The 22,841-nt window shown below is 45.4% G+C and overlaps 1 protein-coding gene across 1 annotated transcript in view; it reads left to right on the top strand.

The window, feature by feature from the left end:
• Positions 1-13,853: 13,853 nt before the first annotated feature.
• The window catches only part of CPNE4 (copine 4), a 242,934-nt gene continuing 233,946 nt past the window's right edge, over positions 13,854-22,841 (top strand). Inside the window, exon 1 of the mRNA XM_075054924.1 lies at positions 13,854-13,936. Coding sequence (XP_074911025.1) covers positions 13,933-13,936 — 4 coding nt within the window. The 5' untranslated portion in view covers positions 13,854-13,932. The remainder of the gene's footprint in view (positions 13,937-22,841) is intronic.

Below are 22,841 nucleotides of genomic sequence, written 5' to 3'. Positions count from 1 at the left end.
GCAGAACACCCTCCCCTGCAGAACATCTCCCTATAAGGGTCACCTTATGCTGGTTTCACTCAGCATATTTTTACTTTCTGTTTGAATATCTGTTGCTCACACCTGTTTAAAACACTTCTCCTGTTGCTAGGAGAGCAGAAACAACAAGAGAGAAAACGGTCAGCATCCTGCTTCTCATGTTACTAGTTAAAATAATTGCAAAGAACACAATCCATGCATCCTTTTGTGTAAAATGCTTTTAGTGTATATTTTCATCACCCCTGAAGGCCTCTTCCACCCTTGCTACTGTGGTAAGTCTTTCTTTTAGCACTAGCCACAACAGCTGGCAGGGTGGCTCAGGCATTTCTGTTGACATCTGACATCCTCCTCACCTTGTCCTTGCTATAGCTTTCCCTAACCAAATGTGAAAAATCCATTGTGTACATATGGATTTTGGGGATAATTTTGTTCCTTCTGAAAATGCAGGGCTCATCCCAATCTAGATGGCTCACGTTTTCTGAAATGTTCTACACTTCCAACTGTAAAGCTTACCCTTTTCTTGAATAAGGAGCAGCTGCTTAATAGTAAGTACTTTCCTGTGCTCAAAACCTGTAGGTGAGTTGTGACCATTTGGTTGTTCATGGGAGTTTAGCACACCAGGTGCTGGACTGGGAAGGGGTGATTGGAAGCTCTGGATCTTCTGTTGGCTCTGAGGCTGGTTTGTTAATGCGTGCTTTCAATAAATCACTTGCTTCACCTGTGCCGCTGTTCACCCTCTTATGTCTACCTCCTCTATTTGTCTGCTTTGGGACAGGGATTGGCTGCTTGTTTTATTCCTGTAAAGCCCCAACACAGGGGTCTTCAGTTTCAGCTGGGATCACTGACTGCTACTTGTAATACTAGTATTCAGCAGGAAATCTCACCAGTTTATGCTTTGCAGAAGTGGAGCTGGTGTCCAGGCCAGCTTCTGCAGCAATAAAAATTGAACTTAAAGTTTAGCAGAACTAAATCTGATGTTTTGAGAGAGGAGACAAAATCCATTTTTCATGAGCCTTGAATTTCTCTTATAATTCCTCTTCATGCATTTATCTATGAGCTCCTGAAGCTGTCCATTTGGCTACTCCTTCACTGGAAATCTGCCTTCTCTTACCTGTTCCAGGTCACCAGCAGTCTCTTTAAAGAGTGAGGGGCAAAAAGCAGAAGCAGCCATGTGTAATAACAACATTGCAGGTGAAGGTACTGATGCCATTGCACAATACAGAAATGAAAACCAGGCTGTGGCTGCTTCTGGGTCAACTACTGAAAGAGGCAGGAAGACAGATGTCATTGTGACTAGTCTGTGAATGCTTACAGCCAGACATTGGTGAATTTAGTTCTGACTCTTCAATGGCTTTCCAAGGGTTGCTGATAAAATTACATTCTTCTCCACACTTATCCCCAGCTGCTTTGCAGGGAATCTCCAAGGCTTTCTAGCTTTGCCCATGAAAGAGAAAACATATGCCAGGATGTTACTCCTTCTCCTCCAGCAGTGAAGCCAGCCCTTCTCCTGTTCAGAGAACCACCTTCACAGCCTCTCTTTGCTTGCCCTGGACATGACAACTGGCTTTCCACAGCAAAGGGTAAGAAGATGGAAGCAATGGTTTCCATAATAATTACTGCTGAAAAGAAGGCATTACTTGACAGCATGACTACCCGAGAGTTGCACTAGAGATAATTTTGGCCTAGGAGAGCTGCTTCTGACATTTAAAATAAAAAAAATAATAAGACAATGTAGGAACAAGTCAGACAAGTTAGCATTTTTCTGCAGTGAAACACTAAAGAATCTTGTCAATAAATCTGGAATTCATCAGCTACATTAAGATGTCCCCTTTATCTATTAAACACTATGCAGAGCAATTAGGAGTCTTAGCTTTGCATCAGAAGATAATGAACTTATGCTTTTCCTCTGTTTCTTGCTTAGAGGATATGTGTAAGAGGAGTTTTCTGTCGTGAGAATGAAAGACTGATGTTACCTTCATAGAGTACTACCTTATTATAGAGAACAGCCTTTAAATGGTGAAGGTAAGATATTTAAGGGCTCTGAATGTACTTTTATTGGTAAATTCCCATTTGGTACAGTACCTTCTTATTCCTATTCTCATAAAAATGATGAAAATCGCCATCTGTAGGATACAGGGAATATGGGATATTAAATATCTTCTATGATATCAGGGCTGTAAGTGTTGCCAGGAACCATGGTACCTTGCAAAGAAACACCTCTGACCCTGACGGTAAAGACTTTTTACTACTGAAACACTCCTGCTGCGTGTGAAACTTCAGCACAAAAGAAGCTGGGTTTTTTTAAGCAAACCATTATTTCTAACAAAAGATGCTGTTTCTCTCTCAGCCAATTGTTGAGAGGAACCGACAGACACTTACTGTTAAACAAGCTTTAGAGTTTTCCTTTCCAAGGAAAATAGCACGAGGCTGGCATAATCAATTGCTTTTTGACAGAGTGATAGAAATGCACATGCTATGCAGTAGCTAAAAATCTGTGACCTTTTCTCATTCTCTACTTTGCTCTAGGGGCAGTGGAAGGGGCACAGAAAAAATATTATGGGCTGCCAAAACACAGAAGAGGCTGCTATGAGAAAAAGTATCATTATATTAGCATATCCTTGCCAAATTATCACCAAAGTATATTAGATGAGGCCTACTGTAATTCCTCCCAGTTCCACCATTGCTATAAGGAAAACTTTGTTCAATGAGGTAATGCCACTTTACAACAATATCTCTCTGTCTAGATGCTGTGATCTGTCTTCACTTTTCCACGATCTTCATATAGCTAGTTTACATTTTTAAATGTCTTTTAAATTCACCCACACTAAATTCAGATATACAAAAAAAGGTTGCTTGCATGCACTGCGATCTGTGCGTCCTCCATCTCTTATCACCATATGGGAGGCAATATGGTTATGACACCCTGGCCAACACCTGTTTGCAATGCTGCCAGATGCCATGACAGCATCCTACGTGCTGGGTAGGTCTTGCATCACCAGTCCATTGGCCAGTGGAAGGCCATATTGGCTGCTTATACTGGGCTTGAAGATCCATATAGGGGGAAATGGAGCGAAAACAGTGATACCGTAGTGGCAGAGAGGCACAGCCTCTCCTAACTACTTGTCTGACAACATGAAAACTCATGGAATATGCGGAGTGTGGTACTAGTGGGACTTGCAGTAGGGCACTGACTGTAACACTGCGAAATATATCTCTGTGATATCTCATTAGCATGAAATGAAAGTAGCTGTAGCTGAATGCATTTTGAATACAGTTACAGAGCCTATAGAGAAGCTACAGGCCCCCTTCTGTAAGGAACTTCTTTGTTTTAGGCAGTATTAAGTCTGAACATGGCCACAAGTTGTGCAAGTTGTGCAAAGTGCTTGGTTGGCTGCTTACTCTGATCTCTGCTGAGCTATATGGTTCTTCATAAACTAGCAAGTAAAACCTTGGGCCAGAACCAGTAGAACTAAAGACCTAAACTCCACAGGTGGAAGCACAACTGCCATAAACTCCACATTTTGGTCCACTTAGAGTTGCAGCTGAGTTGCATTGCTACAAGACGGGCAATGTTCTCTGGCATCACTGGTGGCCACTGTCACTGCAGCCACAAGAAATCCCCTGTGACTTTTCTGGGGAGGATGAGGGAGGATTCAATTTTCCTTTGTTAAGTTTTGGGCAGTGACAAATGTTCTTATTCACAGGTAGGATTATTTTTATTGTCTTCTCTGTTGATTGACTTAATGTCACTAAGCAGGGCTGGCTTTGTGAGACTGCACAATAGGGATGCATACACTGGAGAAGGGCAACAGTACCACCCATGGCAAAATGGCTTGGGGACCCCTTAGCAAGCTGGGCAGGCAAAGCTGAAGTGATTTTGTGTACCTCAGAATCAGAATTGGTGTCATTTTCATTTTCTCTAATATGTTTAGTAGCTCCGAGTCCTCTAAAGGCAACAATGTGCTGGCAGAGGCTCTTTGGAACTGTTGATTAAAATTCTGCTGCCAATATGATGAGAATTTTAGGAAAATTTCCTGGACTGGGAGATCAGCTCCTCTCTGAATACTATCAAAGCTGCCAATGTGTATCTATTGTGCCTATCTATGACACACATAAGGACCACATACAAAACTAAGAATAGCATCACTGCTGACAAGAAAAAAAATGCTTGGTCTCTGTGCCACCTACTCACGATGACTATTGTACACACAGATTCATAACTCTAAATCTCAGGAGAACAAATCTTGCTTTTTGGGGGGTAATAACTTTGTTAAGGACAAATCCATGGGAGGAAATGGAAAATTGGAATTGATCCTGTATCAGCATAGATCAGAGATGAGTTTTAGGGCAGCATATGTGATTTCTGATCCTGGAAACACCCCAAAACAACCCAGTTTTCAGAAGGCAGATGATTTGAACCTCAGCCTTCTATCACATACTTAAGCTTTAAAACAAAGGGGTGCCACCTCACTAGTCATTGTGGTGATCAAGTATTTGGTCTCTAATGTGATTAATCCAGGCCTTTTGCAAGCAACAGTGTCAGTGAAGTTCCTAAGCAAAATCTGGCACAAGTCTGGTAGAAAAGTCGGGTGTAAATGTTAGGTAAATAGACCAATGCTTGCAAAGCCAACAAACACCAACCTATATTGGTTAAAATGCTTTGAAAGCAGGGGAAGAAAAAAAAAAACAACCCACTTTTCCCAAACTGTCTTTGAAGGTCATGTTTTCCCCCATTTACAGTCAGTGGTGGTTGCTGGGCATAAGTTGATTAAGCTTTGTTGTGATTATGGTCTCAGGTTGTGCAATTTAGTCATATGGGCAACTGAACAGTACAAGGCACTCTCTCAAATTCTGAAAAAAGTATTCTAAAATTAACACAAGAATGAGCTTTGTAGTCTCATCTTTCATAGCCTTAAGAAATACTGGCTGTGTAATACTGTGCAGGTAAGGCAACTGTTTGCTCAGTAGTTTACATCCATATAGCTTTGGGCATTAGCACTTGAGTGTTTGAGAGTGCATATTGGCTTGGGGTTGTGCACTGACTTGTCTCAGTGTGATAGGGTCTTTCCTGATCTATACAGCTACCAGAAACAAGCATGACAGTTGTAACATGACAGTTTAAAAACTGTGATGGGTTGACCCTGGCTGGACACCAGGTGCCCACCAAAGCTGTTCTATCACTCCCCCTCCTCAGCTGGACAGGGGAGAGAAAATATAACAAAGGGCTTGTGGGTCAAGATAAGGACAGGAGAGATCACTCACCAATTACCGTCATGGGCAAAACAGACTCAGCTTGGGGAAAATTAACTCAATTTATTACAAATCAACCAGAGTAGGGTAATGAGAAATAAAACCAAATCTCAGAACACCTTCCCTCCATCCCTCCCTTCTTCCCAGGCACAACTTCTCTACCACCCCCCCACCCCCAGTGGCACAGGGCGATGGGGAATGGGGTTTACGGTCAGTTCATCACACGTTATTTTCTGCCGCTTCATCCTCCTCAGGGGCAGGACTCATCACACTCTTCCCCTGCTCCAGCGTGGGGTCCCACCCACGGGAGACGGTCCTCCATAAACTTCTCCAACATGGGTCCTTTCCACAGGCTGCAGTTCTTCACAAACTGCTCCAGCGTGGGTCCCTTCCACGGTGTGCTGTCCTTCAGGAGCACACTGCTCCAGCATGGGTCCCCCACAGGGTCACAAGTCCTGACAGAAAACCTGCTCCGTGGGCTCCTCTCTCCACAGATCCGCAGGTCCTGCCAGGAGCCTGCTCCAGCGTGGGGTTCCCACGGGGTCACAGCCTCCTTTGGGCACCCACCTGCTCCGGCGTGGGATCCTCCATGGGCTGCAGGTGGATATCTGCTCCACCGTGGACCTCCATGGGCTGCAGGGGGACAGCCTGCCTCACCATGGTCTTCCCCACGGGCTGCAGGGGAATCTCTGCTCCGGCACCTGGAGCACCTCCTCCACCTCCTTCACTGACCTGGGGGTCTGCAGGGCTGTTTCTCTCACATGTTCTCACTCCTCTCTCCGGCTGCCATTTCTGTCTGTCCCAGCAACTTTTTTTCCTTCTTAAGTATGTTATCACAGAAGTGTTACCACTACTGCTGATTGGCTCGGCCTTGGCCGGCAGTGGGTCCGTCTTAGAGCTGGCTGGTATGGGCTCTCTTGAACACAGTGGAAGCTTCCAGCAGCTTCTCACAGAAGCCACCCCTGTAATTACCCCCCCCCCCCCCGCCCTCCTACCAAAACCTTGCCACGCAAACCCAATACAAAAACACAGAACAACCCTGCTCTGGTTACTTAGACTTCTGTGTCCTGTTGGACAACTGTGGTGATTCACCCATGTTCATCGATTCGTAACCACCTTGTTGAGGCCTACATGAAAAGATATGAAACTGCTCCTGGTGGTGATAAAGGTCTGGTTTTGCTGAAGTTGTAGAAGCTGAGGGGTTTAATCATGCATTTGCATCCCCTCCTGTTGTGATAACTGCAATGTGTACAGGGCATGGGTGCAAGGTGTGACGGAGCTTGCTCTGTCGGAATGAAAAGGGCTGATGGAGTGGCACTAATTTACTTTAAAGCATTCATTTATTTTCAAGATCTACTGGGTTGCGTGAGCTTCTTAGTAAAAGCAGCACTCGCGCTGTAACGATGCTGGCTGCCGGCAAGCAGGAATATCGCCCCTCTCCTCTCTCTTTCCTAAGCAAGCCTTGGTCCACCGAAGATATTCTGATGCCACCCACAGGAGGACGCAGGAACTTCCAGCAGTTCTGCCCTAATTTACGGCAGCTCTCTGCCCTGTTAAGGGTCTTCAGCAATTCTAGCAGGAGACTAGCAGGTAATAGCAGCAAGCAGAGGAAACGTCAAGGCGTGCAGCTGCGTGGGCACATAACTGCAGGGTGGCGTTCAAGGCCCTTATTGTATCCGTGCCTCAGAACGGGAAGTACGGTTTGAGTGCTGGAGCGTAAGATAGACAACAGAAATCACACACTTGGTGTTCACCTGGACTCAGCTAAGTGCGGGCGGAGGTTGGATCCTGCTCCTTCCTCTCACAGTCCCTTACTGCAGCTTACACAAGCGGTGGGCTGCAGTCTACAGCTAGGCCACAAACACGTTTTGTGGAAATCTTGCCAAAGCCACAGGCATGTGAGGTCTCCTTCATTCCTGCAGGGCATACTGGGTTTCTTGCTGTTGTCTAGAGAGCCGAGCTGAGCAGCCCAGCGTGCAGAGAGGCTGTGTCCTGCTAGCAGGATGCAGATCCAGCACACTGCCACCACTCCTGGCTGTGACACGGCAAAGGAACCCAGCAGCCTTGCCCAATGGTTACTCGGGGACTGTGCAACCTGCCTTGGTGCTAATACACAGATTTTCCCTGGAGGCTTTGCCAATGTATTTCAGTGCAATTCGGTTCTGCTGTTATTAAGCTAAAAGATTTGTGAGGTCCAGGGAAAACTAAGGGAAACCTTGGCTTTCTGGAGAACCTGGTTAGTTCTGTGGTTAAGCTATTATGCCCTGGCTGTGCAAAGAAAAAAAATCACAGCTTTACTTTTACAAAAATAGTAGCACAGGAGAGGTAAGCAGAAAAGACAAGGGAAATCATACTGTTTATGACAGTAAATTATATTTAGATAAGCTGTGTGTAAATCTGACTGCAGTATAAAAGTAAATTAAGTTTGTTTCTGTGGACGCGTAAATAGAATGGCTGATCTTTGATTTTAATGCTGTGAACAAATTACTGATCAGCAATATTTTTTTGCGTAATATGCTCAGTAGAATGCTGCTTTTTATTTGCACTTTATCTGCACTGTGAAAAAAATCAGGTTTACAATGTATAGTTCTAACATGTGCAGCAGTATGATGTTAAAGCCTAATTAGAGGGTCAGGGTTTTCTGGCAGAGGATTTCAGCTACACTGCAAGGAATTGTTATTATTTTTAATTTGGAAGACTTGTGATCCTGGTGTGGGCTAGCAAATATGTTTTGATTGCCCGCCCTCTGTGTCACACCTCAGAGTGCTCAGGAGCAGTAGTCCAGGATTTGCCAGCTCAGCAAACACATTTCTGCATAAGACTTATTTGGTTCTGTTTTGCGCTCTTTTCCATTCCTGGAAAATTTGCACAGCTGGAGAGATCTTGCTTTCAAAATGGTTTGTGTACATACCTTTAAGCCCATTTGGGGGGAGGACGGGATGCAACTGCAGCATCTGTCTCTCAGTGGATACGCTCCAGGAGTGCTATCGTTGTCAAACTGGCGTGCCTCAGAGAGGTTTATGAATTTGTCTTCATCGGATTCCTGTGAGGTAGGGAGGGGAAATTTGATTATATGGAAGGGGAGCTGTGGTACAAAGGTGCTGTATCCAACAAACATTTAGGCACGTGTTTCACCGACAAGTGCAAGTCCAGTTCTCCACGTAATCTGAGGTTTTCTGGGAAGCCAGCCAGACTTTTCACAAGAACACGCTTTGGCATCGCCACAGCTGATCAGGACCTGAGCAACTGTCACGGGTGGGCAAAGTCAAACAGTGAAGCCTGATATCCCAGGTCCTCGGGCCGTGTTTTACCTGTAAGAACTCTTTTCTGCTTAGCCGGGGCCATCCTATCCCTCCTCCCTGTTAGGACACCTCGGGCGGCACCGCGGGGTCAGCGGGAGCCCTGATGCGGGCCCAGAGGGGCAGGGGCCCCTCAGCAGCCGGGCGAGCCCCTCCCCCCCCCCGCTCCCGCAGGCCAGCGCTGCTGCTGCTTCCCCAGCCCGTGGGCGCTGAGGCACCCGCGCTCCTTGTGGCCGGTGGGTCTTACAGCCCCGGTTACGCCAGACGCTTAGCCTGAACCAGCCGGCTGGCTGGGAGTACCGGGGGGACTTTGTTAGCCCTCTCCGCTCGCGGCTCCTGGGCAGTGCGAGCCGAGCGGCGTTCCTCCCCCGGCGATCAGGTTAGCCGGAGCGGCCCCGGGGAGGAACCGGGTGCTCCCGGCTGGGGGGGGGGGGGCGGAGGACTACGCGAGCGTGATTCGAAGCACCTCCAGCAGCACTCCGGCCCTCACCCCGCCGCAGCCGGGCCAACGCCGCCGAGGGCAGGGGAAGCGGAGCGGGGCTGGTCTGGCCCGCGCCCGCCGGCCGAGGGCGGCTCCCTCCTCGCCGCAGCCCGCAGGGGGCGCTGCGGCAGGCTCGGCGGCTCCGGCACCGCTGGGGCCGGGCGGCTCCGAGCGGGGGGGGGGGGGGGGGGGGGCAGCGCCCGGCCCGGCGCGCCCGCCCCCTCCCTTCATCCCCTCCCCTCGGCGGCAGCAGTGGAGCCGCTGGGCTCCCTCGCTCCTCTTCAGATGGGGCTCGCCCTGCTGGAGGGACAGCGCTCCTGCCCTCCTGCCAGCCGCTGAGAGGGACCCGGCGCGGGCGAAGGGAGCTTCCCGCCGCCGGCGGCAGCAGCAGGCAGGTAGGGGCGGTCGGCGCACCTGAGGGGAAGTGCGGGGCGGGCGCGCGGGGCTCTGCCGCCCCTGCCGTTGGCGGCGGTTTCGGCGCGAGGCTTCGCCCGGGCGCCCCGGCCGTTGGGGGCGGGCGCGGAGCGGGGCGCGGCGCACGTGGCGCGAGCGAGCGAGCGGGCTGCCGGCCGGCCGGCAGCCCACCCGTCCTCCTCCCGCCTCGGCGCCGCCGCTCCGCCAGGGTCTTCCCGCCGGCGGCTTCGAGGGGGAGCGGGAGCCCGGGCGGGGACGCTGGTCTTCCCCCTTGGCCCGAAGGGGACGTAGTTCCTCTAAGGAGCCGCGAGCCTCCCATCGCCCGTGCCGTCTCCGCTTTCGGCTTGTCGTACGAAGGTGGCAGGCGGAGAACAGCTCCGTTACTTGTGAAATGGTTGTATGTCGGCTTAGGTGGGGTTCTTCCCGTCCGCTACCAAAGACGCAGAGCCGATACGATTAATTTCTGGGGTTGGTAGGTGAAAGGCAGGACAAGTTCCTTATGCCGCTAAAGCGAGAGTTAGGGCTTGCCGAGTTCATTTAATCTGGTGCTCTCGTAGCTCCAGATAAACCTTTTTCATTAAAAGGGAGAAAGCCGGATCCAGTTCTTGCAGCTTTTGATTGATTAGAGCTCCCTGGTGGAAACCAGCAGGGAGTTTACCTGACTGAGACCTGTAAAATTGTCTTGGGGTTTGTTACACAACTGGCTGCAGGTGTGCAGTACGGGCTCAGGTAACTTCGCATCTGGGTCTTGTCTTCACTGGTCCACCTGAAGCACTTTCCCATCAAATTAGTTTCCGTGCTCCACTTTCAAGAGCCAGCCTCTCCACCTGATACATCCAAGGGAGCCGGAGGGCTGTTTTACCTGCCTTAAAGAAGACTAAACCTGTTGGCTACACAGAGAAACAGGTGACACTCGTTGGAGATGGTGATTGAAGTTTAGAAATGCTCCGTGTGTTTCGATAGCAGTGACAGGTAAAGTCAACTGTTTTCATCCCGAATGCATTTTATTCCCTATTGCTGGTGTTGCAGTTGAGCCTTGGGAGCCCTAGTCAAGAACCAGGGACCCAGCTGTAATAGGTGTACAGGCATGCACTAAAGAGCATGCTTTCTGGTGTGATTATGCAGAAATGTTACAGAAAACAGAGCATTGCCCCCAGAAAAGCTTGTGGGTTGCAATTTCCACACATGTGAGCTGACTGTTCTTCAGTTACTGCTGTTCCATTTTTTTCCTGTGTTACTAAAATACCTGACAGTAAGCAGATTAAGGATTCTAGTCAGCTGTTTGTGGCACTTTTCTCCTTGCTGCAACTGCAAATGTTGCTGTCAAATGGCTTTTTTTTTTTTTAAGGTGTGAAAGTAAAACGGAAACTTGGGAGGGTGGGATGGACAAAACCCAACACTGTTTCTTTGTGTTGTAACTACTTTCAGATGAGAACTCCTTTGGGATAGGGTTTCTCAAGTTTGTTCTTGCGTCCTTGGAATTTCAGGTGGCAAAAGTCTGATCGATCTAGCTCTTCGAGTGAGAAAAAGGCACTGTATTGTGGTCTGTGGCGTTTGAATGCACATTAGTGGAAAGTTTCAAATAGCCTTAAAATAATCCTTAGTGGGGTAGGTGTATTTGCTATGTGTGGGACAATGGAATTTGGTTATAAAAGAACAGGTAGTGTTTCTGAGGTAGGGCATACCAGCGTAACTATGTTGACTTTAGTATTTCAGTACTGGTGTTCCCAAACTGACACCACGATCCAGTACAAATACATGCATGTAAATTCAATGTCTGTGGATAGATGGGTTGGTATCAATAACCTCCTGGCCACATTGGAGGCTTGGATACCTAATATCCTTAAGGATAAGTCTACGGAGAAACACAGGTATGTGCTGAACAGCTTTCCTGGCCTAGGATGAAAGAAAAAAAATTGTCTATCACTAAAGTTAAAAGTATTCAGGAAAGCTGTTAATAACATTGAAAAAGAGATTCTTAATACACATGTGAAGAGCATTATCGGTTTGTGTAGCTCAGTAGCCAGCATGTTGCTGGGCTATCATGCCTAACTGTCCATCTCCTAATCTTTGGGAAGAGATTTTTCTAAAATAGGGCGCTTAAATGTACCCCAATTCAAAACACTGAGGTGAGGTTAATTACGGTGAACTAATTCTACTTGTAAGATTGTATGTTTGTACCTTGGACAGAAAAACTATCTTCTTAGCAGCATGCCAAAGCTTGGAGCTCTCCACAAGCAGAAAAGCTAATGGAGTACGTGTTGTGGTGTTATGTGCTCAGTGCTGTTTTACAGGAGACATTTACAGGGCAGCTATCACTGACATATCGCAATTGCTGATTTGTCTTTGTAGGGCTGGAATAGGAGAGTACCACGAATGTGGAGAGATTAAGTGCCTTGCTGAGTCACTCGGGAAGTCTGAAAGAGTAAGAAGTTGAAGCCAGGTGGAAAAAGGTCTAGGCTGGCAATCCTACCTGGATTGTCTGCCTTGTTGCCTATAGATTGTTTGAATTATGCTATAAAATAAAGGTATTTCTAGATATCGCATCCGATGGTTGGCTGACAACGTTCGAAGTTTAAAAAGTGTTTTTCTTCTGTTATATGGCTTGCTATGTCTTTGCATGCACATGGTATTTGGTAGGCATTTGTATTTTATTATGCTGTCATAGCTTCCCTTTTCCTAGGTTTGTTGTTTTAATGTTTTAAAAACAGCTAGTAGACTCCATGCAAAAACAGTGCTCTGTTAATGGATTGTTAGAGTGGGGAATTTGAATGTGAGACAGCCAGCAGTCAGCATTATGGTTCCTGATGCCACCATTAGTTAGCAACACTTCATATAAATATCCAAACTAAAATTTACTATCATCTGCTGTAGTGTACTTCATCTGAAAGGTGACTTTAAGCAAGCAGGAAGATCTAACTTGAGGACAAAGAATACATCCCTACAAAGAGCTGTGCTGAGGTTGCTGTGAAAATGGTAACTTGGGGGTTTAAGCATTTGTGACTCAAAGTTTAAGTCCATTTTTGCTCTTAACAACTGCAACGTGAAATTTTGAAGAGTGGCTAAATAGTTTTTTACAAGATGCCTGACAGCAAAACATCTGCGTAGTAAGGCACGCTGCTCTGAAGAGTTCTGCTTTTGTCTGCACTTGGAACTGAAGTGTCCTTTGCTGGTTCAGTTGCATGTACTACTGATGCTAGCTGTTGGCAGTGAGAGGCATTTATTCTGTGTAAACTCAGATTTGAGTAGCTAAAGACCCTTGTGTTGTCTCTTGCTAATCAGCCAATTGTAGTTTCTGTGTTTGCTGCAAATTAACAGACAGAAGCTGGGTTAATTTGCTTCTGCTTGCCCTTTTTTGCTGCAAACACTACACAGCTGTGAAGTTGCCTTCTAGCTCTGGTTTAGGAACATATTCTTCTTCAAGGTGGTATGTGTGTCCTTAAACAGTCCTGATTCACAAAGAAAGGTAAGTTTGAAACGGGCATTTGTGCCCTAGAAAAAGCTACACAGAGATAAGGAGAGCTACGTGCATGCTTAAAAACTAACACATGCCCAAGTGTTTTGGTGAATAAGCTTGAGTGCTTTGCTGAATCTCAGCCCTGAGTGTGCAGAAATACTACAGCTACGGGGTCTGCTACAGCTGAGTACAGTACTTGTTGTGTAGTTCAGTGCAGGTGTTCAGAGACCGTCTGAACTGTAAAAATGAATTGGGAGTGGGTTCATACACGCTATCAGACGAGAATGGAAATGTAACAGTGCAAGTGGCTTGGTTCAGGCTTCGCTGGGAAATATTACCTGGACTTATCCCTTTCTCTCCCATACTCAAGTACCGGGTGAAAACCGGTGCAGCGAATGGCCCAATTCCCATGGATTTCCTTGAGAAACCAGGAGGCAAAGGGCGCGTCTAGGTAAACTGCCCTGGGTGTGCCACCAGTGGCCTGCAGAAACCGTGGGCTTTGTCTGGTACTAACATTTTTGCGGCAACCTGTGATACCGATTTGACAGGCGGGGAGGCGCAGCCCCGGCCCCGATCCCCCGCCTGCCGGCCGCCTCATCCCGTTCGCCTGCCCCGGACCGACGAGGGCAGCGGGGACGCTGACGGCCTCGGGGCTCGGCTGCCTGGCCGGCGCCGGGCGGCCGGGCTGCCCCCGCCCCCTTCCCCTACCCGGGGGGCGGGCGCCGTGCGGAGCCGCCAGGGGGCGCCCAAGGACTGGCGGAGGGCGGCGGCCGGGCGAGGCGCGGCCGCTCCCCTCACCCCTTCCCCCCCCGCCCCCCGGGGGATCCCAGCCAGTTTTCGGAGCGGGGACGTCGGTCCCAATCGACCCGACCCATTCCCGGCGTGCACATCACCCGCCTGTTCAGCGTGAGGGGCTGCCTTGTGTTGCAAAGCGGCCGGGTGTCGCAGGGCCCTGGGGAGAGGGTGTCCGAGCGCCCCGGCCGGTCCCCACGGGGAGCAGGCCCTCCGCGTTGATGGGTGAGCTGCTGGAAGGGGGTGTGGGGCATGGAAAATGCCGCTTCGACGGAAGTCCTTAGACAGCAAGGTCCTCTCCTTGTGGGCCTGGTTATGTATAGGAGCTTGTCTGGCTGGGAGGAGTTTCCTAACTTAGCTCGTTGCCCCCCCCCCCGACCTCTTACCACTAACCTTGCCTACTTTTCCAGCCCAGGCCCTCCACAGCTGGAAATGAAATGGCTGCCAGCTGCTTTGGTAGCCTGACTGAAGGAGTGCAGGATGGGGTGTGAAGAGGACCCTTGGCCAGACCAGCCTTTTGTGGCTAGAGCAGTGATTCCTGGCTGTAGCTACCCATGTGACTTTGATTCCTCATTTATTTTCAACAGATGCATGATTGACACAGGGGGAGTGCCTACAGCATTTAATTTAATTTGCTAATGAGTGTCATTCATGGACCAGCAAAGTCTGTAAGTGTCTGTTAGGGAGTGTTGGGGTAGTACAGAATAAGATTCCCTTTAGTTGAGCAGCAGACAAATGGAAAGCAGATGTGCTTTAAGTAAGAAGTGTTTTCTTGGTGGAAAAGATTGTGAGCTGTGGAACTGCTCTGGCATGACACCTGTGCAGTTAATCTATACTTTCCTAATCTACTGCTTGCTGTAATTTCCTCTGGTGAATTATTTACTGTGAATTGCTTACTAAATGTTATGTAGATCGTCAGTTATCAGGCAGCAAGGCAGACATTCACTGTGCATCTGGAGAGGGCAAGGCACCCTTCTAACAGCTGGCAAAAGCCGATCATTTGGCTATGGGGTGCAGCTTGGACATGGGTGGTATTTAGAATTAATTTCTAACTCTTTTTTGGTTGTCTGTTTACTTAAGGGAGTTTCTCATCTTGCATTATGTTGTCTAGAGCCTTCAGGCAAGATTGTTATCTTCAGTAATGCCTGTCACTGTGGCTCAGCATAATGTGAAGGACTAGGATTGTTAAAGTTAGTTGCTACCTAGAAGGATTCTGTCAATAAGCAACTCAATATTCTGACACATGCAGAATTGGCTTTTCGAATTAAAAAATATCTTGTAAAGTATCTGCAGTAAGAGAGTATCTGTACAGAGGGGCTGTAAGTGACTGGCACTTTGATGTCAATGCCAGTAAAATCCTTGGAAATGTGGACAAATGAATAACCCACAGCTAACAGTGTGCTCAGTAATGTAGACAGCTGTTTCTTATTTGGTTTAATGCTAATTGCAGCTGCTGTTACCATTGTATTTGGGAGGTGATGGAGTTGCATGTCATTTATATACTCCTGGTGCAAATGTTGTGTTGGTACATCGTGTGTAGGTAACGGATAGAAGCAGATGCTTTTACTTGACTGTTAATGATCCCATAAAACTTTCACCATAAATTAAGGTTCACTGAGAAAGATTGACAATGACTTGGAGATCTTGCCAGACACTTGCAAAGATAAGATAGGCTTATCTTTGCATAGTGATCAAAGAAATGAGGAAGAAGAAAAAATATCTATGAAATTATTTGTATGGAATCAGCATATAAGTGAAGGAGAGGAGAAGAGTAAGGGAAGGGGAAATAGAAAATTGGGCTAGCCTGTCAGAGTGGTTTAAGTAGGGTCCAGTTCCCTGTGAGGGATTGCAGGCAGCTTGTGAACTGCCTGGGTATGTTCTTTTTGAACTTGCAGAAAGGCTTTCAGTCTTAAGCTTGTGTTGACAGTCTGGGTTGAGGCTGAACTTCACTTGTGTGGAAGAAATGGAAGCAGGTTTTTGTTGTGGTACAGCTTGGGTTTTGGTTATTTTGCAGATGTGTAAAATACAATGTCAGCCCTCATGTTGTGGCTGACAGTACACACTGGAGATGGCACAGACAAGCAGAGAAAAAGAAAGCAGAAACTTTTAAGGTGTGTGTAATTTTCTCTGAATTTAGGAAAAGTCTTTTTGTCTCTTCATCTAGATTCACTGCTGCTTGACTAACTTTAATTTTAATTTTGCTTCTCTTTGTGACATAAGCAGCATTGATAGAAATATTTACTTGGAATTTCTATCAGTTTTGATTTGATATCTTAAAAGCTCAGGTGCAACTTATAGGACTGATACTGTCATTTTTCCTTCCTTCTCATGTCCATCAAAATCTTATCTTCCAGAAGAAAGAATTGTGCTGTAGGACTACAGAGTAGTCAGAACTGGGGAAGCTGGTGAACTATATTTGAAAGTCACTTTTTCTTGGCAAGATCAGATACCTTGTATCACCCTCTGTTGAAGGGCTAGGACATGAAGCAAAATAAATGTTTGTTATAGGTATGTTGTAACTGCAGTTTGAAATGTCAGATGCAGCTTATAATTAGAAACAAGAGACTAAAACCTCATCTCTCTGAACATAGATTTGTAATGAATGGCTGATTTGGAACAAAGTATATAAAAAAAAAAAGGCATGAAAATGTTTTTATGAGATTATCCCTTAGTATTGAATTAAATATTGCCTCACTTCTGTAAGTATTATAAGTGCCAAGGATGATATGAAAGTGATTATACAAGAAAATCCTTTTTTGGGTGGAATTTTATTAGTCTTGTTTATAGGTGGTCTATGTTCAACTATGGACCCAAGGAAGATACACCACAAGATAGAGCTGAATAAACTGACGTAGTGCTTCCCAATCAACTCAAAACAGTTTGAAAAATAAGAATAACTGCAACATTGAATAAAATTGACTGCAAGGATAATTTTTCTGGAGAAGTAGTCTTTAGGTGATTAATTCTTAAATACCTTCCATGGACTGGTAAGGGAGATGGTATTCCAGTTTTTTGCACATGAAGATAAAACATCTAGTTCGTAGGGACTTATTATGAACAAAGACTTTCTCATTTCATCAGTGCATCCATAACAATAGAATTTTAAGAACTCTTCAGTGTACTTGGTCAGCAGCATAGATCCTGTTAGAGACCCTGTTAACTGCCCTGTCCTGGTTTCAGCTGGGATAGAATTAACTGTCTTCCTAGTAGCTGGTACGCTGCTATGTTTTGAGTTCAGTATGCAAGAATGTTGATAACACTGATGTTTTCAGTTGTTGCTAAGTAGTGTTTAGACTGAAGTCAAGGATTTTTCAGCTTCTCATCCCCAGCCAGCGAGAAAGCTGGAGGGGTACAAGAAGTTGGCACAGGACACAGCCAGGGCACCTCACCCATAGTGGCCAACAGGGTATTCCATACCATGGGACGTCACATCTAGTTTAGGAACTGGGAAGTGGGGCTGGGGAATCGCCACTCGGGGACTAGCTGGGTGTCGGTCGGCAGGTGGTGAGCAATTGCACTGCGCATCATTTGTACATTCCAATCCTTTCATTATTGCTGTTGTCATTTTTATTAGTGTTATCAGTATCATTATTAGTTTTTTCTTTTCTGTTCTATTAAACTGTTCTTATCTCAGTCCACAGGTTTTGCTTCTTTTCCCGATTTTCTCCCCCATCCCACTGGATGGGGAGGAGTGAGTGAGTGGCTGCATGGTGTTTAGTTGCTGGCTGAGGTTAAACCACGACATGCCCCCACAGGGAAAAGCTAATGCAATTAGCTGTAATGCTCTCTCTTGGTCACTTTGGTCACTCTTTACTGTGTGTGAAGACACTATGATATACATAACTTAAACCCAGTTATTTATTGACTGAGATGTGTAGTAGATAACCAGGATTAGCGAGCAACCAGGCAAAACATTGACATACCACCTCTAGGTGAGACACGTGGTTCAGAGAATCACAGAATAGCTGAGGTTGGAAGGGACTTCTGGAGGTCATTTGGTCCAGCCCCCAGTGCTCAAGCACGGCGACCTACAGCCAGTTGCCCAGGACTGTGTCCAGACAGTTTCTGAATTTCTCCAAGGAGGGAGACCGCAACTTCCCTGGGCAACCTGGGCCAGCGCTCCATCACACACACCCCCAGTGAAAAATTGTTTCCTGGTGTTCAGGAGGAACCTCTTGCGTATCAGTTTGTGCCCGTCGCCTCTGGCCCTGTCACTGGGCACCACTGGAAAGAGCCTGGCTCTGTCCTCTGTGCACCCTCCTTTCAAATATTTGTATACATTAATAAGATTCCCCCTGAACCTTCTCTTCTCCAGGCTGAACAGTCCCAGGTCTCTCAGCCTTTCCTCATAGGAGAGATGCTCTGGTCCCTTCACCACCCTTGTGGCCCTTTGCTGGTCTTTCTCCAGTACATCCATGTTGTCTCTCTTACTGAGGAGCCCAGAACTGGACACAGCACTGCAGCTGTGGCCTCACCCATCCTGGCACCATTGCTGGCCTGGCAGTCATTGGGAAAGGTTGACTGCTACTGCTTCTTGGATGGACTGATTCTCAGTCTTGCTGAGTTGCTATATTCCAACTCCCTGGGTTTTTTTTCCTACTATAGCTTTTCATGTTTGTGTTTTGTTTTTGTTTTTTCTTGAGTCCTTGAACTGTTAACAACCTATCTTTCAAGGATCTTATGTCTAGCTGCAAGTTCACCGTTCTTACCTATCATGGCTCTAGTCTAAGTGTTGTCACACAGCTTTCTTGCAAGCTGGCAATTTCCTTAGTCTCATCCAAGGTTATGCAGTTCTGCTGTGTCAAAACTAGGCCTTGGATCACAGACAGCTGAACCTCTAGGAGGAAGATTCACACAAAGCTGAGGTGTGAAATCAGTATGAGCTATGCTGTGCTGATTCCCTTAGGAGGACACACAGTGAAGAGTAGCTGCAAGGTTATTTGAACTACTTTCAAAATAACTGGATGCCTGCAGGAGAAGCCTCATAACTTCAGCCTTCTCAACACTGGATTTTTACCATCAGTGTGATTTTTGTACATATTTCTGACACTAATGTGGTTTATAATTGGCTCTTTGCTTGGTCTTAGTGACAAGTGGTGCTGATATGGATTGCCTATGGTAAGGAAAGCTTTCTTGGTTTTTGTGCCAGGGGAGGTTTAGATTGGATATTAGGAAAAATTTCTTCATTGAAAGGGTTGTCAGACATTGGAACAGGCTGTCCAGGGAAGTGGTTGAGTCACCATCCCCAGGGGTATTTAAATGATGTGTAGATGTGGTGCTTAGGGACATGGTTTAGTGGTGGACTTGGCAGTGCTTGGTTAACAGCTGGACTCTGTGATCTTAAGGGTCTTTTCCAACCTAAATTTCTTACAGCAGTGTTCTTTCCAGGTATACACCTAATTATGGGTTGAATTTGCTGCCTAAATAGATGGATTTGCCTTTTTGTTTGTTTAAAAAAAAGCCAAGAATATCAGAGACCAGTTGTTTGAAGTTCAGTAAAACCTTTTTTGAAGGAGCATCCCTGAAACTTTTTGGAGTCAAATGCTCAAAGAGGTGTATTTGAAGGTTAGCAGTGATTCTCAGAAGGGTGACTGGGGGAGTTTGTAAAATTAGCTATTGTAGTCTGCAGTGGAAATGGCTTTTATTTGAACCAAAGTTTAACTGATATTCACAGAAAGTAGTTTTCACAGTGAAGATGCTTATTTCCTGCCTTAAATGAATCTTTAATTTCTATACCTTGCTACTTGTGATGTGAATGTATTGGTTTCCTTTTCTGTCCTATTAAGCTATATTTGGCCTTCTTTTACTGAAATAAATCTAGTCCTGACAGTTTTCTTTGATAAATACTACCTACACAGTATTAAGAAAGTCTAAACCTGGTCTGTACTAAGTATAAGATGAAGCATGACTTTCATAAATGATGATGAAGCCAAATGCGTTCTGTAGGCATTTAGGCTCATAATTGGCAAAAAGATTTTTACATGACTTGAATTTTATTACCTTCTTAGGTATAATGCATTTCACTGTGGGCAAATAGTTACTGTATAATAATTCTCTTTAGTGAGTACCCAGAGTTAATTTACTTATTTGTGCTTGTCTTGGTGGTGTTTTATTGTGGAAGTAGTTATGTTTAACAACCCATTTAGCAGGTGAATAATTCTTTCATGCTGTTGTATCCATTTCCCAGTGACCATCTGTGACTTGTCAGATACTAATTTTTTCAAAGGATGCAGTTTTATATCTGTGACCAGAGGCTAAATTGGAGTTGAATGAAATAGCAAAGTGAGAATGTTGAGTGTTTGATCAATTTGAAATGGTCCGTTTCTCCTGCAGTTCAAGGGAATCAGGGAAGATGGATGCAGCAAGTGACTTGCAATGTAGCTAATCTCCTTGACTTCACTGACAAAATATGAGCTGCACTCAAGCCATGTTCACAAATTACTGCTGCATAGGTTGTCAGCAGAATGTGTGAGATCTGCAAAAGTGGCAGTGCCCAGTGGTTTCTGAAAGGTATGGGAAAATGAAGTGGAGAGTAGCCCTAACATTTTTTCATGCAGCTGTTGCCAAGAAACTTCAGTCAGACATAATCTCTTACTGATTGTGGTTTCCTTGGCTTAGTGATGATGTAAGTTAGACCACAAATTCAGTCTTTCTAAACTGATTCTGATGTGACCTATCCCTGGTTCTGACAGCAAAGAACTTTTGTAGTGTGGATTTTGTGCTGTTATTTTTAAAACTGAGTATGGATACTGTAAGCAGATGGAAACCACCCAGTGGAATTGCACTTGGAAAACAAGGTAGAAGTTCAAGTTACTCATGCGTCGAAGTGGAGGAAAAATTAGTATGCAGCTAAAAGCTTATGAGTAAGTGAAGGATTGGTGTTAAATGTTCTTAATAGCCATGTGTTGGGAGGAAAACACAGGAGCTGATATCTGTGGAAAAAGTAATGCATTAGCTGTCAGTATAAAATGTCTTGTGAGCCTTGTAAGGAGTGAGGTAGTTATATTTGGTTTGTTTGGTTTGTAATCTGCCACGGAGAGTGGGTTGCCAGGATTCCTGCTGCAGAGTGACCTGTGAGCAACAGAAGCTTTGGAGCAGAGGGGCTGAAAGGTGTCGGTAGGGTTGGAGATGGATGGAGCCGCTGAGGTCCTTGTGGGAAGTCCTACCTGAATTGTCTGTTAATACCTGCTTGCCTGTGCATTTGGGCTTATATAGATGGTGAGTGTCAGGAAGGGCCCCTTGTGTCAGCTCCCACAGTGAAATTCTTTGTGTTAACAAGGTGTGGTTAGTGAGAGCTCGTCATCCCTTTTCTGTTGAATGGTCTCTGGGATTTCTCTTTAAGAGCCTTGGGTAAATGTATTGAAGGTATATGGGGATGCTGGTGTGAGGCTCTTAGGCCTGCAAAGGCTGGTCACTCCTGTTTTAAACAGTTTGCTAGATCATATTTGATGCTTGCAATCATCTAGATATGTTTCCAAAGATGCACTCAGACCTTAAATGGAAAAGATTAAACAAGCTTTGAGCATGAATGTGATTTAGCAACACAGGTTTCGCCAGCTGTTACTTGGCCCTGTCTCTGTGCTGTGCTAGTCACCACCCAGGTATTGAGGGTACAGAGAGAAAGGCTGTGGGATCTAAGGGCTCTGATAGGGTAACTTTTCCTTTTTTCCTTAGTAGAAAGGAGATGATCAGAACATTTCCCTGTTGCAAGAAAGAAGCAAGGATGCTTAAAAATCAAATCCAGTGATCTCAAGGAAACAAGAGCCTGAAGAAAAAGTTCCTGTGCCACTGCGGACAGCATTTTTGTTGTTTTAGTAATCTGTACCCAGGAGTCCTTTCATTTTCAGTATTAGTCCCACTCCATATTTTCATGACATCTTGTGAACAAGAAACATGAGGCCAAGATACTAAGATGTTTTTGTTAATTTTATTCTTACTTTTAGGGTGTGAGGTTTAAGTATTTAATGCACGTGTAATGCTTTGAAAATGGAAAGCGAGACAGGAAACAGTATTTTCTGGTACATTTTTTTTCTCTGGGAGTTTATCACGTAATGCATCATTTGAGAGTATGATTCTGAAAGCATAGCTGCTTTTTCTCTTCCTAACTATTCTAGGATAAAATGTCTGTTGGTATAATTTGTAAACTGTAAGCTCTGTTGGCTCCTAGTTACTTCTTTGAAGAAAAGAAAAATAAAAATGAAAGCTATGGACAGCATCCTAGAAGTAAGTGTAAACATCTGAAAAACGAGTATTTTTTGTGTTCTATTTAAACAAATGATTTATAAAGATTTTCAACTGAGTATTGTTTTTTTGTTTTATTCAGAGATAAAAAGGATTTTTTTTAGCACTCATTTAATCTCTAGTGCTCAGTTCTACTCAACTCTTACTGCTAGTGTATTTTAAAGTAGAATTTAAGGTGTTCGTGGTTCTCCTTAACCATATTATTAAGATGGAAACAATTTTAAAAATTACTTCTAATTACTTCAAAGTTATTATGTAACTCTTATTTTTCTAATTCTAGAACTATACTTCCAATCTATTGACCTGGATGGAAGCAGATTTGCATTCTGGCTTTCATGTCAGGAAACACTTGTCTTTGCTTTCAAGGTGGGGTGAATAAAGTATTTTGTTTGTTTGGCCACTGAAGCAAGTAACTGCAAATGTTTGTTTGGTTTGCTCTGATACACGTCTTCATTTAACTTGTTCTTCATTTTGAAAGAAAAATGAAAGATTTTCTTGAAGATTTGGGAGGATCAAATGAAATATTTCTTCCCTGAAAACAAAATTTTGATTTCATGTGAAGTAGTTTTCATGGCAGCAGACCACATAGGTGTCCCTGAAAAAAAAAAATCACCCACAAGAATTGCCAGTCTGTTGGTGCACAGGCCAGTGATTAGAGCACTTCCTGTGGTTAGACTGAAACTTTTCTTTTCCTGCAAAACACTTGTGCTGGAGCTGGGCCAGAGGACAAGAGACCCATCTGGCTTCACAGTAGGGAGAGGAGGTGCAGTGCCTCTGGCTTCACCTTGTATTGGAGTACATTACATGCAGGGGTACGCTGTCTGCGGGAGAGACCAAGGCAGCATCAGTAAACTGGATTAGTAGCACTTACATTTGGAAGGAGGAAAGC

The sequence above is a fragment of the Buteo buteo genome, chromosome 2 (genome assembly GCF_964188355.1).
Source record: "Buteo buteo chromosome 2, bButBut1.hap1.1, whole genome shotgun sequence".
NCBI classification, from domain to species: domain Eukaryota; kingdom Metazoa; phylum Chordata; class Aves; order Accipitriformes; family Accipitridae; genus Buteo; species Buteo buteo.
This window is presented reverse-complemented; position numbering and strand designations above follow the sequence as displayed.